The sequence below is a fragment of the Montipora foliosa genome, chromosome 10 (genome assembly GCF_036669935.1).
Source record: "Montipora foliosa isolate CH-2021 chromosome 10, ASM3666993v2, whole genome shotgun sequence".
Classification (NCBI taxonomy): Eukaryota; Metazoa; Cnidaria; class Anthozoa; order Scleractinia; family Acroporidae; genus Montipora; species Montipora foliosa.
Window position 1 is genome coordinate 34038808 of NC_090878.1, and position 17406 is coordinate 34056213.

General features: G+C 40.0%; 1 protein-coding gene across 1 annotated transcript in view; it reads left to right on the top strand.

Annotated features, from left to right (window-relative positions):
- The first annotated feature begins 9257 nt into the window (after positions 1–9257).
- LOC137972831 (uncharacterized) overlaps positions 9258–17406 on the top strand; it is a 17321-nt gene continuing 9172 nt past the window's right edge. Inside the window, exons 1-2 of the mRNA XM_068819532.1 lie at positions 9258–9460; positions 10084–10210. Of these exons, the coding sequence (XP_068675633.1) occupies positions 9383–9460; positions 10084–10210 (205 nt within the window). The 5' untranslated portion in view covers positions 9258–9382. The remainder of the gene's footprint in view (positions 9461–10083; positions 10211–17406) is intronic.

Here is a 17406-nt window from a genome sequence, read left to right on the forward strand (position 1 = left end):
AATCATCGCGGCTTTTATATTTATATTTCACAGTCCACAGGTTAAAAGTTGTGACCTAAAGAAGAAAAAGAATTACATTTAAATGACCAGTCTCAAAGATTAAATTAATACCAAGAGAAAATAAAGGGGGGAGATATATCATCCCCACACATGTTCTTTTCCATAGGTAATACGTCTCAAGTTATTTTTAGAACGACTGCCACGCTGTACAAATTCCAAGAGGATTAGGCAACAGTCACTCATGTCGCGGGAACGTGTTCTCTAAGCGTGGGCTATCTCCACGCGGGACACATTCCGGGCATATCATTTGCTGTTGCCTAATCTTTTTGGAATCTGTACAGCGAAATAGTCGATCTAAAAATAACTTGAGACATATTACTTAATATGAGAAAGGGCATGTTTGGGCGATACCCTCTCTTCCCCCTTTATTTTCTCTTGGTTATATATTATCGTAATTACATTATCTTTATCATAATTACCTCTGATTTAACCCATTGACTCCAAGTGGTCATAACGCCTTAATGCCAGACGATTTTACTCGTCAAGTGAGGGCATCCTAGGGAGTTTGAGGTGTTAATGGGTTAAGAAACATGAATAATTACTAATTTGCTATGCTAATCTCCAGTGAAGTGTTAGTACAAACAAACAAGAATTGTTACCAGGATTTCATTTTTTGTCTGATCTTGGGAAAATCTAAACAAGAGACAGTCTTACATGAAATAATTGAAAAAGTTTGGTTGATCGAACGCTAAGGGGATTTTAGCCAAAATAGGTTGACAGAGAGAACATGGATTTAATCATCAGGAGTTGATGGGCACTTACCGAGTTGTAGGCTCCAATTAGTAAAAAGCTTGTCAAAAGCACAATAATATTGGTAGCTCCGCTAGTTTTGAGCACGTTCGTAACAACTAAAATAAATTAATAAAGGAATTAAAAGAAAGCAAACTGAATGGACTACTCATTGGTGAGACCCAATCACAGCAAAATAGACAGTAGTCAAATTGAAGGAGTCCAGGTGCTGAAATTGGTAAACCTAAACTGTAGGAAGTCGACGAAAAACGACGAAAAAAGTTTAATTAAGCCCCGTCTACATGAGCAATTTTTTGTGACAATTTCTATTTGCTCGAGTAGACGAGGACTGAATTAGCCAATTTTTATGTGATACAAATGTATTTGCTGAAAAGCTGGCGTGTTAGCTTTTATGTGACAAATAAAAGTTGTTAAATACGAACAATTGCTCGTGTGGACGACTTTTCACATAAATATGGCAAGTGAGCGCCATTGGAGAACGAGCAGGTAACCTCGCCTTGTTTTCTGGCTTATCTGTGCTGTCCAAATGCATTACTGACCTACTTAACTGGGAATTATCAACAATTATAATTTGTCGTGCTATCTGCACGATCAAATGTATTTGCCACATAAAATTGTCACATACAAATTGTGCGTGTGTACGGGGCTTTCTCTGCACGACCTGCATGTGCGCTTTTAAATTTTAGGGGGAAAAAGAACCATGCTGCACGTGCAGTACGGAGTTTAACTCATATTTAAGGCTCTCCTTCCCATTTTAGATTAAAAACAGTTAGGACCCGGGCAAACGACTTCAGCATTTGCTTCTACATCCGCTCGATTTTGTTGAAAGATGTTGAACGATGTTGACTGCTGGGGTGGGGAAACTGTTTCAACACATCATCAGCAAAGCTTCACGAGAGGGATCGTATTCTGTCCCAGGCTACAGCCGTGGTTGTTGCTATGGATAGGGGATTGTTACTGTGAATACGGACATGGATACGATATTAAGAAACCGATTAGTGCGCATGCGTATACACAACAATGATGAAAGAGGGGGGCAACCATATTCAACTTCATTCAACATTCGCGATAACAAAAGAAATGTTGAATAGTTAGAATTCGCTTTACATTTAACGTTTTTACTGGGTCGGAAAATGGATGGAATTTAGTGCCGTTTTTTTTTTTCCGAGTCGGGAAAATTCTTTGCTATCCCTCTCCTTCTAAGTAGTGTCTTTGTGCGTAGAGTCTTCTGGGCGTATTTTTGGTGGGTTTCAGGGGTAGTAGAAATGCGTAGCTTTATCCGGTGTACACAGTAAAATAGTAAATTAACCTGCAATGGCGTTTTACTGGATCATTCAACAAAATATACCCTAACGTAGCTCACTAATGGGAAGTCAATTGGATGAACAAGACAGGCGGTGAAAAAAAATTATCTGGAATCTTCAAAGCAACGAGTAATGGTCTTTGACAACAATTGCATATTTCCACGTCGGATATCACAAAGTGAGCTTTGTTTCTAAATGTTATTTGGCTAACTGTGATGTTATGCACAACACTGAAACCAAATGGCAAATTCTGTATGGGTTTAAAGGCAATCGAACGCCTTGAATGCATCACAGCGTTTACTGAAGTCGCATCTCAATTGTCGACAATTTACATTTATTTTGTACTCAATTCTGCACAGTCTTCATTCAGGTACAAAAAAAAAAGGGAAAAGTGGCAGTGAAGAAATATTTAAAAGAAAGCTTGTCTATTTTTTGCTTCATTACTCACGGTCAAGGTTCTTCCGTAAAGGGTATCCTGAACTGAGAGACAGAAAAATTATTTAATAGACCTTTTCGGCTTGTACATTTTATTTTCCCAATAAAGATCTTGTGATAATACTCAGGAGGTTTGGTCTTTTGTTTTGTTCATTAAAATGAGGGCATGGAAGCATGAATATGCCTGCATGCACTCTTTTTAATAAACAAAACAAAGGACCAAGCCTCCTGAGTATTATCACATGATCTGTATTGGGAAAACAAAATGTACAAGCCAAAAAGGTCTACTGCCGTTGTATTTCTAGTTTGCACGCACCCAATTAAAATAGGAAGAGTTTTTTTTGCCTCTAATAGCAAATATTTTGTTTGTTTCCATAACTTTTACGCTGAAAAAGGTTTCTGTGACATTTTTCGTGCAAATGAACGCCCAAATTAAAGCTTTTTGACGACCGTTATGTTTAAGTGGAATATTTTTTTGGAATTTAATGTTCTCTGTCAAAAACTTGCACAAGAAGCTTGAAATAAGCATCGCCACGGGCGCAAAAAAATATTCGCTGATTTACCTCTTCCTCGAGCTCTTGTTAATATTTTATTATCGGTGCTGTTATGTACAACACTGCATGATTGAGAAACCAAACGGCAAATTCTCTGGTAACATGCACACCTTTCTGAACATGACCTCTATCCCTTGTTTGCAATCTGCGTATAGATGAGGTCACAGCACAGAAACAGCCTTACTCAAGATATTTTATGATTTATTAATGGCAATGAATCGTCAAGAAGTTGTTCTGCTTGTGTTGTTGGATTTGAGTGCTTCCTTTTGATACGGTAGAACATTCTGTGTTACTATCTCGGCTGAGCACAAGTTTTGGGATCCGAGGAACAGCACTTGAGTGGTTTGTGTCATACCTATCGGGACGTTCTCAGCGTGTCTCGCTAGGTGGCAAGTATTCGGAATCTCTACAATTAAATCAAGGAGTTCCTCAAGGTTCATGTTTAGGGCCGTTACTGTTTACTCTGTATGCCAGTAAACAGTTTGAAGTTGGCAAGAGACACCTGCCTAGCGTTCATGCTGATGCGGATGACACGCAGTTTTATTTAGCGTTTAAACCTGGCTGTGCCTCAAGTACCGATGATGCCATTGCTGCTATGGAACGGTGTGGAAATGAGATAAGAGCCTGGATGCTGTGTGACAAACTGATGATCAATGATGGCAAGACGGACTTTGTAATAATAGACACCCGTCAGCAACTATCCAAGGTTCATGTTGACTCGCTTGCAGTAGGTGACGCTCATGTGTCGCCTGTTCAGTCGGTCAAGAACTTAGGGACATGGATAAATAGCAACATGAGTCTTCAAGTTAATATCAATAACGCGTGTAGAGCGGCCTATTACTACATTACAAATGTAAGACGAATAAGAGCGTATTTAAGTAACCAAGCAACCCAGACGCTTGTTCATGCCCTAATAATTGGGCACATTGACTATTGTAAGAGTATTTTGTATGGGTTACCAGATAAACAAATAGCAAAGTTACAACGGCTCCAGAATTCCGTAGCAAGACTTATTTTTAGGATTCCAAGTTTTATCATATTTCACCAAGTCTACGTAAGCTTCATTGCCTTCCAGTAGTATTTAGGATTAACCTAAAGCCTTTAGTATTTAGGATAACCTCGATAAGGTAAACTAGTTACAGTGTCAAATGGAGTATTGCCTCCTGGATGAGCTCCAAACATCATCCGACAAAGAAACTTTCAACAAAGCCAAGCCTCTCTACGACAAAGCCCTCAGATCAAGTGGATTCAACGAAAGCCTTCACTACTGCAAGAAAAACACAGCCGCACCAACGAAAAGAAATAGAAAAAGAAACATCATCTGGTTTAATCCCCCATACAGCAAGAATGTTCAAACAAACGTCGCTAAAACCTTCCTCAACCTAATCTAGAAACACTTCCCACCAAATCACAATCTCCACTCCGTCTTCAACAAGAACAACGTGAAAGTAAGCTACAATTGCATGCCGAACATGGGCAGCACCATAACGAGAAAATCCTTAACAACAACTCCACATCGCAAAACGGATGCAACTGTAGAAAAAAGACCAATGCCCGCTAGATAACAACTGCCTCATCACCAGCGTAATCTACAAAGCCAACGTGACCACAGACAAAGACAACACAGGAAAGAACTACATCGGGCTAACAGAAGGAACATTCAAACAACGATATACGCAATATAATCTAACATTCCGCAACAGAAAATGCGCTAGCCGCACCGAACTTGCAAAGCACATCTGGAAACTCAAGGACAACGAGGAAAACTACAAGATAAGCTGGTCTATCAGCAAGCGCCTACAACAACATTTCCAAACAATGCAATCTTTGCCTAACTGAAAAACTCCACAGCATTAAAGCCAACGAAGCACGCAACCTCAACAAAAGAACTGAATTAATTTCCAAATGCCGCCACGAGAACAAATACTTCCTAGCTAACATCGATCTCAGATTACAATAGATTCACTAATTAACCAACCACTGTATATATTTAAGTAAGCGGGGTATATTCTTCATTAAAGTCTGTCTGATTATCACGTAAGCGTGAAACTCAGAGACACAAAAGAAGTTATGTCTTATTGATTAGTTCAATCCTCAGATATACGTATATATATATATATAGAGAGAGAGAGAGAGAGAGAGAGAGAGAGAGAGAGAGAGAGAGAGAGAGAGAGAGAGCTGTGAGAATTCAGGGGCACCCAACGTCAATTTTCGGAAAATATCTGTTCGGAAGACGACTTGAGATCTAGAATTTTCGGAACATTTGTTCTAAAATTTCTTGCTTGCCTGCCTGTCCTAGGATTTTCGAACATCTAAATAATGAAATAATTGCCCATTTTTAACGGATTTTTACCCTTAAAAGGTCACCTAGAATTTTCGGGAGCCCTTTTTCTGGCTGAAATTTTTGAAAAGGTATGTTTTGATCCCTATAATTTTCGGATCACTAGACTTTCAGCTAGGAAATCCGAACAGATAAAAACAATTTAGGGGATAAAAATATGCCTATATCTACCGTGTAAACACCAAAATACGTTTAACAATGCTATGTTTAAGTGGTTTTGAACTATATTCTCGTTGGGTGCCCCTGAGAATTAAAACATAGCTACACGATAATTGCCCTACAGGTCCGTTTCGTAGGGCTTGAAGCCTCACTCTTCAGAATTTTTATTCACACTGCTGCGCACTTATTTTTATATCACAAACACTACGTAAATTTACATACATGTTGGTGTTCAGATGCTAAGTTAATTGTTCTGTTGTAGCGCCTTCAAGCCACATCATTAAAGCCGACAAAGCAACCTCAACAAAAGAACTGAATTAATTTCCAAATGCCGCCACGAGAACAAATACTTCCTAGCTAACATCGATCTCAGATTACAATAGATTCACTCTAATTAACCAACCACTGTATATATTTAAGTAAGCGAGGTATATTCTTTATTAAAGTCTGCCCGATGATCGCGTAAGCATGAAACTCAGAGTCACAGAAGAAGTTATGTCTTAATGCGGCAAACAATTTGCCAGATAATTTCATGCTCTATGTTGTTATCTTTTACTGACCATACGTGTTTGCTGAGTTCAGTTGAATTTCTATAGGCCTTATTTTCGAAAGATGTTTTATGATTTCTATGACGTGTCTTAAAGCCATCTGCCGTCAGGACTACGTATGTTTCAAATTTGTCATTGTCCTTTCTTCTAACCTTTGCCTGATAAACTACACCAGAAGTCAGACCTATAGAAATTCAACCGATAACTGATAAGTGTGATTGTTATATAGCTGGAGTTTTTCCCGCTACATCGTGCCCATTCATTGGCTAGTTCATGGTCACATGGCATTTAACAATGAAACTGTTTACCGCCAAATGCCATGAGCGGGCAACATTGCGAAAACTATTACGTCAAACGGGGAACAGTTCACTGTTACCCGCCAAATGTTGACCGCTGTTGCACGTGATCAGAGCGTGCAGTTGAAGGTGGCCTGATGTTGTCGCTGGAATCTGGGCGCTTCTTTCAAAATGTTTGACCCATTTGTTTTGCTATATAACAAATCACTTAATGACTGGTCCCTCGGGAAACAGTTCATTTTGTTTCCCTCGAATCTCAATGTTTCCCTCGGCTACGCCTCGGGTAAACATTGAGATTCTCGGGAAACAAAATGAACTGTTTCCCTTCTTCCGTTTCGGTCTCTCGACCTTCTTCAGTTACAAAAGAGTCGGTAGAAAAATCTACAACTTAAATAGGGTTTTACAACAATGAATAAAAACCGGTTACAACCCTGTAAAACCCTATTTAAGTTGTAGATTTTTCTACCGACTCTTTTGTAACTGAAGAAATGAATAAAAACCGGTTACAACCCTGTAAATCCCTATTTAAGTTATAACCTAGTGACTCCATCGTTGGATTTCCGGCCTTCTTCATACAAACACAAAAATATATATATATATATATACCGTAGAATGAAGAAATGAAACCCATCCCGTTAATCAACTGATTAATTCTACCGAATGAAAAACATGAAGAATTGCCCTGAGCGGGATTTGAACCCACGTCCCCCTGAAATACCGGTAGGGTGTGATGACCATTACACCATCAGGACAACCACGCTGGCAACGCAGCTATCGAGACAGTGAATTGGCCTATCGTGAGTATCCCGGGATTCTTTCACGGGTGGGATGGGAAAGCCTAAACCCCTTCATAGCCTTAAACCTAAGGATCGACTAACGATTCACAGGCAAACACCAACTTAGACATCAGCTAATCAGAGGGATCAAGTTAATGATGCAGGCTTATTTATATAGACCGTAGAATGAAGAAATGAAACCCATCCCGTTAATCAACTGAATCGAATCACTTTCAACCTAAAAAACAGCACCTACCAACCCTACACAAAGCCCAACACCACACTACAGTTCGTACACCGCGAGAGCAATCATCCACTGATCACCACAAAGAACATACCTGCCGGCATCAACAAACGACTTTCATCCCTTTCATCGGACAAAGCTTCATTCGACAAAGCCGCTCCCCCGTACCAGAAAGCACTTGACGCAGGCGGATATCAATACACCCTCCACTACGAACCCATCACGACTGCCAAACGCAAAAACCCTAACAATTTACCGATGTACGAAAACAGGAAGACAAATTGGTGAAGCAAGAAGTTCCTCCTTAAGCTTCGTAATAGCGATGAGATTGCAATAGGTAGTGAAACGCAAATGGTACAACACTCTGCACTTCCCAGGCCTTTTGGAGTGCTTGATAAGCACAGTTTAGAGAGCAAGGTGACCTCTCATTTCATTTGAGGTTAATTTTCGACCTTATAGAGTGGATTTTCAGTATTGGTCGGATTCTGTAAGTAATTTACAGTTGTGGATAGTTGTATTTTATTCATCAAGTCCTTTCACGGGAACACATTTGTCCAAAAAATTGATCTACCCCCAACTGAGTGGCTTCATAGCTCAGTTGGTAGAACATTGCACCGGCATCGCACAGATCATGGGTTCTAAGTTCGTCTAGCTTAAAACTCAGGTCAAGCTTTTACTCACCACACTCAAGATGGCAATCATCAAGACCCCAGTCTTCAGGTCACAGCCGCAGCAGCAACAGCGCACTAAGACAGCCATGGGTAGAATAGTGCTTCGTAGTTCGAGAGCAAATAACTGAATGAAGAACCAATATGGCTAAGCTAAGAGTGATGCATCAGATTTATAGATTATGAAAGAAGACATCAAGGCAAGCGACACGGTAAAATAATATTCAAACGAAATGTCTGGAGCCAGTGTAGAAACGGCGAGTGAGAATGGGGAGAGACGCGAAAAAATACGACTGTCTGCTATGCATATATTAAGGACGTTCGCGCCCATTGCTACTGCGCATTTTTTCGCGCATGTCACGCACACGTCATTCATCGCAGACCACGCAGGTAAACACGATGCTAAAGGCGCAAACATTTTTTTCCACAAGAATAGAACGCGAAAGTATGTGGCATCATGGGATAGCTGGGGACCCAGGTCTTCTCGCAAATGTCACGCAATGGCGTGACAGTGCGAATAAACAATCGCTTTGAGAACTTCGCAGCGATTTTACTCTCTTGAATGCTCGGTGACCCCCATTTTTCTTTCCGTAGATCACTTCCTTTCTTGATTTTGTCCATTTTAACAAAAAACAAAAAAAATCTGTACGTGAGAAGTTACAAATATTTGGCCTTTTATGCTCTCGTGCGACCGAAGTTTTATTTCTTAGACTAATATGTGTCGTTTTTCAAGGTCTATTTCACCTCAGAAAAAGACATCAGCTGCAAAGGTTAATTTAGTTATATTAGTTATGTTGAACTGAGTACGTTTACCTGATCTAAATGTCACTAATGTAGATTTTTTATTGCTGACAGTTGTAAGCTAAGATCGTCTTAAAGTAACGCAATCTTCTAAAAATGCACCTCATGATCTCGAAAACGAGCACGGTGACCCCCCATTTTTTTTGCCTTTTTGGCAAAAGTAGGTCATTACCTTTCTGCGTGGCGAGTTTTAAAAAAATCTGTACGTGGGAACGTTTTGGGCGCGAACGTCCTTAAATTCGCCGTTTCTTCACTCCCTCCAGACATTTCGTTTGAATATTATTTAACCGTGTCGCTTGCGTTTGCAAATTAATACGACTGTTTTCCAGTCCAGTGCCTTGATCGCTTCTTTCATAACCTATAAATCTGATGCATCACTCTTAGCTTAGCCATCTTGGTTCTTCATTCAGTTATTTGCTTTCGAACTACGAAGCACTATTCTAGCCATGGCTGTCTTAATACGCTGTTGCTGCTGCGGCTGTGACCTGAAGACTGGAGTCTTGCTGATTGCCATCTTGAGTGTGGTGAGTAAAAGCCTGACCTGAGTTTTAACCTAGACGAACTTAGAACCCATGATCTGTGCGATGCCGGTGCAATATTCTACCAACTGAGCTATGAAGCCACTCAATTGGGGTAGATCAATTTTTTGGACAAATGTGTTCCCGTGAAAGGACTTGATGAATAAAATACAACTATGCACAACTGTAAATTACTTGCAGAATCCGACCAATACTGAAAATCCACTCTATAAGGCCGAAAATTGACCTCAAATGAAATGACAGGTCACCTTGCTCTCTAAACTGCGCCTACCAAGCACTCCAAAAGGCTTGGGAAGTGCAGAGTGTTGTACCATTTGCGTTTCACTACCTATTGCAATCTCATCGCTATTACGAAGCTTAAGGAGGAACTTCTTGCTTCACCAATTTGTCTTCCTGTTTTTGTACATCGGTAAATTGTTAGGGTTTCGAACTTGCATGCGGATAAACTGTGTAGTTAGCGTTTCCGTGCAAAAGATGAACTTTGAAGAGACTTTCCATATTCTGGTTTTGCGAAAATCAAGGTGAGAAGCTTAGGGCACGCTGCTTGTAACCTGGGTTTGTTGGTTCGCACAGCGAACTTTCTCATTTGTATTTATTTCCTATAATAGATCGGTGGAGGATATGGGATCTATTCAGGCTTCCACAAAGCAAGTGTACTTACAAGTTCCCGTGAGGCGTTCAGGGAAGGTCCCGTATTACAATCTTTATTCCCTGTCAATTTTGAGTATTACGACGGTAAGTAATCCCATAGAACGTAGATTTGATTATTTAGTGGTGTACTATATTTTTGGCTAGGACTTTAATACAGGTCTGTCTCGTAGACCAACAAGGAGTTGGACCACTCATCAGTTAAATTCCATGTACACTATAGCATCGCTGGGGTTTATATACATCAGTAGCGTGATCGTTACAAGATTCAAACTTGAAAAACAATAGTAAAAAAGCATTTGTAAATTTATGATTGGTTGTTGAGGATGCGATTGAACCTAAGAAGAAAATTTTGCTTGTGCCTGCAAGTCGATACGAGTTCATTACGTTTGTTGAGCGTTGCCATGTCCGGTTTATATAGAATATAGAATTTCTCGGTACTACATAGATTACATCGTTTAGTAAGGTTGCTATAAGATTTGGCCTTTGCTAGAATTTTCCAGGAGATTGCGAAGTCTTTCTTTTGATCTTTTAGCTGCCATAGATGTTCGCTCACTTCGGTGTCATTCTTTTTACTTTTGTTTTTGAATGACATTTGGTGGTTTCGCCATCTCGTCTTGAACTCAGTGGCGGTGAGGCCGACGTACGTCTCTATGCTTTCGGCGGTCGTGATGGTGGCTTGATACACTACTTCCTTGACTAAGCATTGTCCTTTCAAAGGGCATTTGTCTGGTACTCTGCAGTTGCAGAGTTTGGTGGGTGTTTGTTGTGGAGGAGGTATGTTCTGGCTTAGGATGGTTTTGTTGTGTCCATCGATGATCTGTTTTATGTTTGGTGAACAATTATAACTTGGCTTAAGATTGTTTTTGTTAAACAGTTTTCTTAATTTATGGTTCGGTGGGAAGCACCTCTCGATCAAATTTCGAAATTCTCTTCCTATGTTGGTTTGAACATTTTTACTAAACGGTGGGTTGAACCAAATTATGTTTCTTTGCCTCTTTCTCTTGTAAGTGGTGGATTCTGGTGACTGCTGTGGTGGGGTGAATTTGAGACTTCGCAATCTCCTGGAAAATTCTAGCCAAGGCCAAATCTTATAGCAACCTTACTAAACGATGTAATCTATGTAATACCGAGAAATTCTATATTCTATATAAACCGGACATGGCAACGCTCAACAAACGTAATGAACTCGTATCGACTTGCAGGCACAAGCAAAATTTTCTCCTTAGGTTCAATCGCATCCTCAACAACCAATCATAAATTTACAAATGCTTTTTTACTATTGTTTTTCAAGTTTGAATCTTGTAACGATCACGCTACTGATGTATATAAACCCCAGCGATGCTACAGTGTACATGGAATTTAACTGATGAGTGGTCCAACTACTTGTTGGTCTACGAGACAGACCTGTATTAAAGTCCGTATATGAAACTATATTGAGTAGAAAAACGTTGTTATTACCGCTCCATTATTGTTGAGTACTATTCTGGGATTTATCAGTGTGGAACTTACATGAAGTTATATATATATCTCACACATCCAATGTCGGATAACCTCTCCATAGTAGATAATTTAAGAAAGCAACGCAAATAAAGAGTAAAACAATACGTTTTGTATCCTTTACCTATATTTCGACCGGATACACCGGTCTTCCTCAGGGTGAATAGCCGTTAAACGCATAATACGCCATTTTTAGAATTACAAATTGAATATACAAAGGAAACAAACAGCGCGCGCCATAAAAACAAAACCCCGCGCGCGTTTTTGAAATTATGCACCCATGTATACAAACAACAGGTATCTTCCAGAGACTAGATTTTTAGCTCTTTCGTACTCGGGACGACTTATTTTGGGTGAAAGAGAAATCGTTTTCATTCAATCCATGGGGCTTTACATACTTCAGCCTATAAGCCCATTGTCCTTCTCTGTCCAATAAGTACCTCTCATCATTTACTTGATCAATTAATTGTATATCGAGATCTTCGATGCCTTTGTGGGCTTGGCCATTAAAGTGTTGATAAATTAAATCATCTCTAGATTTGTCATCCAATGAGAGTCTAGCATGAGCTCGAATACGATTATTGTGATTATTAAATCTGCGGCGAGACCTAGTACTGGTTTGTTTCCTTTGTATATTCAATTTGTAATTCTAAAAATGGCGTGTTATGCGTTTAACGGCTGTTCACCCTGAGGAAGACCGGTGTATCCGGTAGAAATATAGGTGAAGGATACAAAACGTATTGTTTTACTCTTCATTTACGTTGCTCTTATATATATATATCTTATATATATAATATATATATATGAGAAGAAGAAAGGTGTAGCCATGCCTCGATAGATAATGTAATAAGGAAATAACTTCTTGAGGCATATGTGTTTCTAATCGGTTTTATACTTCAAACGTTTCGCCGTTTAGAGCTTCGTCAGTGAATGAAGATTATGAGTACAAGATTGCTTTATGTAAAAAAAAAACTTAGTACAATGGTGGAATTTCAAGGCTCATTAATTTGATGGTGTTAATCTAGATTTAGAGCTCGTCCATTGCAACCATTCATGAGGTTCTCATGCTTGCGGATTTCTAGCGCTTCAATGATTTTACGCGTGCGGATGTCGTGGATGTTCCTGTGGAGGATTCCCCAAGAATCTTCCATCTATGCAAGATATCTCTTGGGGAATCCTCCACAGGAACATCCACGACATCCGCACGCGTAAAATTGATTACCGGGTAGGTGTGATCACCACTACACTATCAGAGCAACCATGCTGGCTACATGGTCAATCTGGACAGTGAATGGGAATTACGTGGTCATCCCGGGCCCATGTTTTTCCCCAACTAGATGTCTTCCAGGGGTTGTCCGTCCTTGGTCCTTTCAAACTTCATTATATATATCTAGGGTGTGATGACCACTACACTATCAGGACAACCATGCTGGCAACATGGCTGATTGATCACTTAGTGTATATATAAATATATTACACTTAGGATACACTTACACTTAGTGTATATATATATATATATATAACCTTAACCCTATATATAATCAAAAAGCGGTGGTGATCGAGCCAGTTAGAGTGCTCAATACAAGGTAGAGCGTAACTATAGAGGGCTGTGAGAATTAAGCTATAGAAATTCAACGGAACTCAGCAAGCACGTATGATCGCTAAAAGATAACAACATAGAGCATGAAATTACATGGCAAATTGTTTGCCGCGCTAAACCGTACAGCAGTTCAACTAAACGTTGTAATTTATGCTTGAGCGAGAAATTTGGCATTATCTGTGAACCGGAGCGAAAGAAACGAGTTAGTATCATCATGCAGGCACCGAGCGAAGGCGCTACAACAGAACAATTAGCTTAGCACCCTAACACCAACATGTATGTAAATTTACGTAGTGTTTGTGATATAAAAATAAGTGCGCAGCAGCGTGAATATCTGTAATGGTTGACCAAACGATAAACTCCCAATATATATATATATATACCGTAGAATGAAGAAAGGAAACCCATCCTGTAAATCAACTGATTAATTATTTCGAATGAAAGACATGAAGAATTGCCCTGAGCGGGATTTCAACCCACGTCCCCCTGAACACCGGTAGGGTGTGATGACCACTACACCATCAGGACAACCACGCTGGCAACGCAGCTATCCAGATAGTGACTTGGCCTAACGTGAGTATCCCGGGGTTCTTACACGAGTGAGATGGGAAAGCCTAAGCCCCTTCAAAGCCTTAAACCTAAGGATCGACTAACGATTCACAGGCAAACACCAAATTAGGCATCAGCTAATCAGAGGGATCAAGTTAATGATGCAGGCTTATTTATATATACCGTAGAATAAAGAAAGGAAACCCATCCTGTAAATCAACTGATTAATTATTTCGAATGAAAAACATATATATATATAGCGCAAGTAGGGGGTTCCAGTTAGCTGCAGAGTGCTCGATACGTGAAGTAGAGCGAATATAACGTTTACAAGAAAGACAACTTCACAGCGTAGCTGTCGGGTTCATGGCTGTGGTCCGTGGACTTTCGGTAACTAACAAGAGTAGAGTGCTCAACCAGATAATCTAGGAGCAAAGTAGCTACGCTGTGAAGTTGTCTTTCTTGTAAACGTTATATTCGCTCTACTTCACGTATCGAGCACTCTGCAGCTAACTGGAACCCCCTACTTGCGCTACTTTGCTCCTAGATTATCTGGTTGAGCACTCTACTCTTGTTAGTTACCGAAAGTCCACGGACCACAGCCATGAACCCGACAGCTACGCTGTGAAGTTGTCTTTCTTGTAAACGTTATATTCGCTCTACTTCACGTATCGAGCACTCTGCAGCTAACTGGAACCCCCTAGTTGCGCTACTTTGCTCCTAGATTATCTGGTTGAGCACTCTACTCTTGTTAGTTACCGAAAGTCCACGGACCACAGCCATGAACCCGACAGCTACGCTGTGAAGTTGTCTTTCTTGTAAACGTTATATTCGCTCTACTTCACGTATCGAGCACTCTGCAGCTAACTGGAACCCCCTACTTGCGCTACTTTGCTCCTAGATTATCTGGTTGAGCACTCTATTCTTGTTAGTTACCGAAAGTCCACGGACCACAGCCATGAACCCGACAGCTACGCTGTGAAGTTGTCTTTCTTGTAAACGTTATATTCGCTCTACTTCACGTATCGAGCACTCTGCAGCTAACTGGAACCCCCTACTTGCGCTACTTTGCTCCTAGATTATCTGGTTGAGCACTCTACTCTTGTTAGTTACCGAAAGTCCACGGACCACAGCCATGAACCCGACAGCTACGCTGTGAAGTTGTCTTTCTTGTAAACGTTATATATATATATATATATATATAAGCAGTGTACGGTTGGTTGACCTAACGATGAACTCTCAGTAAGAGGATCCACAGGATACAATGTCTCGACGCGAAGTTGTAGTTAAGTGTACGTAAGGAAAAGCGACGAAGAGACAAACTCTTGACTGTTCTGGGCGAAGTTTACTACGACGTTTCGGCCGTTCGGCCTTCTTCAGGTTAAAAATTAAAAACTAAAAAACTATTTACAATGAGTGCAAATCACAACAACAGCAGCTTATATATACAGAGCAGAAATATTGAAATTAAGGAAACGAAACAAAACAAAGGTCAAAGCTACAAGGTGACATGGGTTTGACAATCAAAGACAAATAAAGAACTATAACAAAGGTCTAAACTCCAAGGTGACATAGATTTAACAATCAAAAACAAATAAGGAACTATAGGTGACATATCGATAAAAATGGATCGTATTGGGAAAATGTCAACTCACAACTACTCAATTGTAGTAATTAATGCGGTGTTTCGATCTAGATTCCCGCCTTTTATTAAGACCATGAGGATTAAGGGTAAATAATTGCGCAGTCCAATAGGCCTCCCTAGTGAGTAACAATTGTTCAAGATGCAAATATAATGATGAAGTTGATTTGTGAAATTTCATGTTCAGAGTTATTATAGTGGATAGCCAATTCACAAGTTCTTTTGTTCTTCAGCATGTTCGACTTGTGGTTACGGAATCTTACTTTAAATTCAGTCGAGGTGGAGCCCACATATTGCAGGTTGCATTTGGCACAAGTGGCCAAATAAATAACATTTTGCGATGAACAAGAAAGTTTTTGTTGAATGGAATAATGACGACCAGTAGCTGAACTTTGAAATTTTGAAGCTTGAATTAAATAATTTTTACAACATTTTGAACAACCCCCATTTTCTTCTCTTGGATTTCTACAAGAGGTTACCTGAAATTTGGATGGCGCTAACAACTCCTTAAGATTTTTAGTTCCACGATAAGCGGGAAAAATTGACTTGGACGGAAAAATTTCTTTGACTTCTGGTGAAGATTGCAATAGATGAAAGTGATTTTTAATGACTTTTTGGATATCTGGCAAAATTGGATTGTAGTCAAGCACCAGTGGAAAAACTTTCTTATCTGGTTTGACCTTTTTGCTCAAAAGTTCAGATCTAGATATACTGAGAGCTTTGTCGAACTGTTTATCGACAAGCTCCGCCGGATAATTTTGAGATTTCAAATATCCTTTGTATTCCTTACACCTATTTTGAAGAAAGTCGTTGGTAGAACAATTGCGTTTGATTCTTAAAGCTACCCCAAAGGGGACTGCTCTTTTGCAATGTGAGGGATGTGAACTCGAAAAAGGTAGATAGAGGTGGCTATCGGTGGGTTTAGCATAAACATCAGTGCTAATAAACCCGTTACAAAAATGCAACGTGAGATCAAGGACATTCAAATGACTTTCGGAGTAAACCAATTCGAATTTAATAGTAGGGTACAAATCATTGATATAATCAGTGAATTCCAATAATTTAGGTAAACCCTGAGTCCAGAGGTCAAAAATATCGTCCCTGTATCTCCACCAAAGCATAGGTCTCAAGCTACCCTCAAATTTGGCTTTCTCGTCGATGATGCCCATCGCTAGATCTGCATAACTGCACCCGTTTTTCGGTCCCATGGCCGTACCGTGTTTTTGAACAAAGCTCTGACCAGCAAACTGGCAATTATTTACCCTGAGACAAATTTCAACGGCTTCAACCAAGCAACCAGTGGAAGGAATGTTATCAGATCTAGAATTAAGTGCCTTTCTAACTGCTGAAATACCTAGATTGTTGTCAATGTTTGGAAACATTGACACTACATCCCAAGACACAAGGAGGGACCCCTCAGGGAATGGGCCTTTTGCATTCAAATCTTCTAATTTTTTGATAAAATCCGTGGAATCCTTCACAAAGGATGGAAGATTCTGTGAAAGAGAGAGAAGCTCATCTGCTTTGACATTGTGGAGTTTTATCAATCGATCAGTGAGGAGTGGTCTGTCGTGAAAAATATTCCAGCAGGGATCAATAGAGTATGTGCACGGCGGCCATATTGGAGGACCGAAACAAAAGAATGATATTTCTTTGGGGAATAGATGTTATTTTTATGCAAATATCTTTAATTGTTTTGGTCCTCCAACATGGCCACCGTGCACATACTCTATAGACGCCTATCGTCCATTTCGTCGGATGAAAGATCCTTCGACCGTGAAGCACCACCCTTAGTACCAGAAAGTTCCAGAGGAGAGTGGCTACAGTTACAGGCTGAAATTTGACCGCCCTAGGACCTGCCATAGGAGAAACCGAGACGAGTGTTAGCACCAACATCGGGAAGAAATTCGTAGCAATCGTGGACAGGGGTTTTCCTCGGGGCCACATCCTGAACAAGATTTTCAACCGGAATACTATTAAAATCAGTTATAGCTG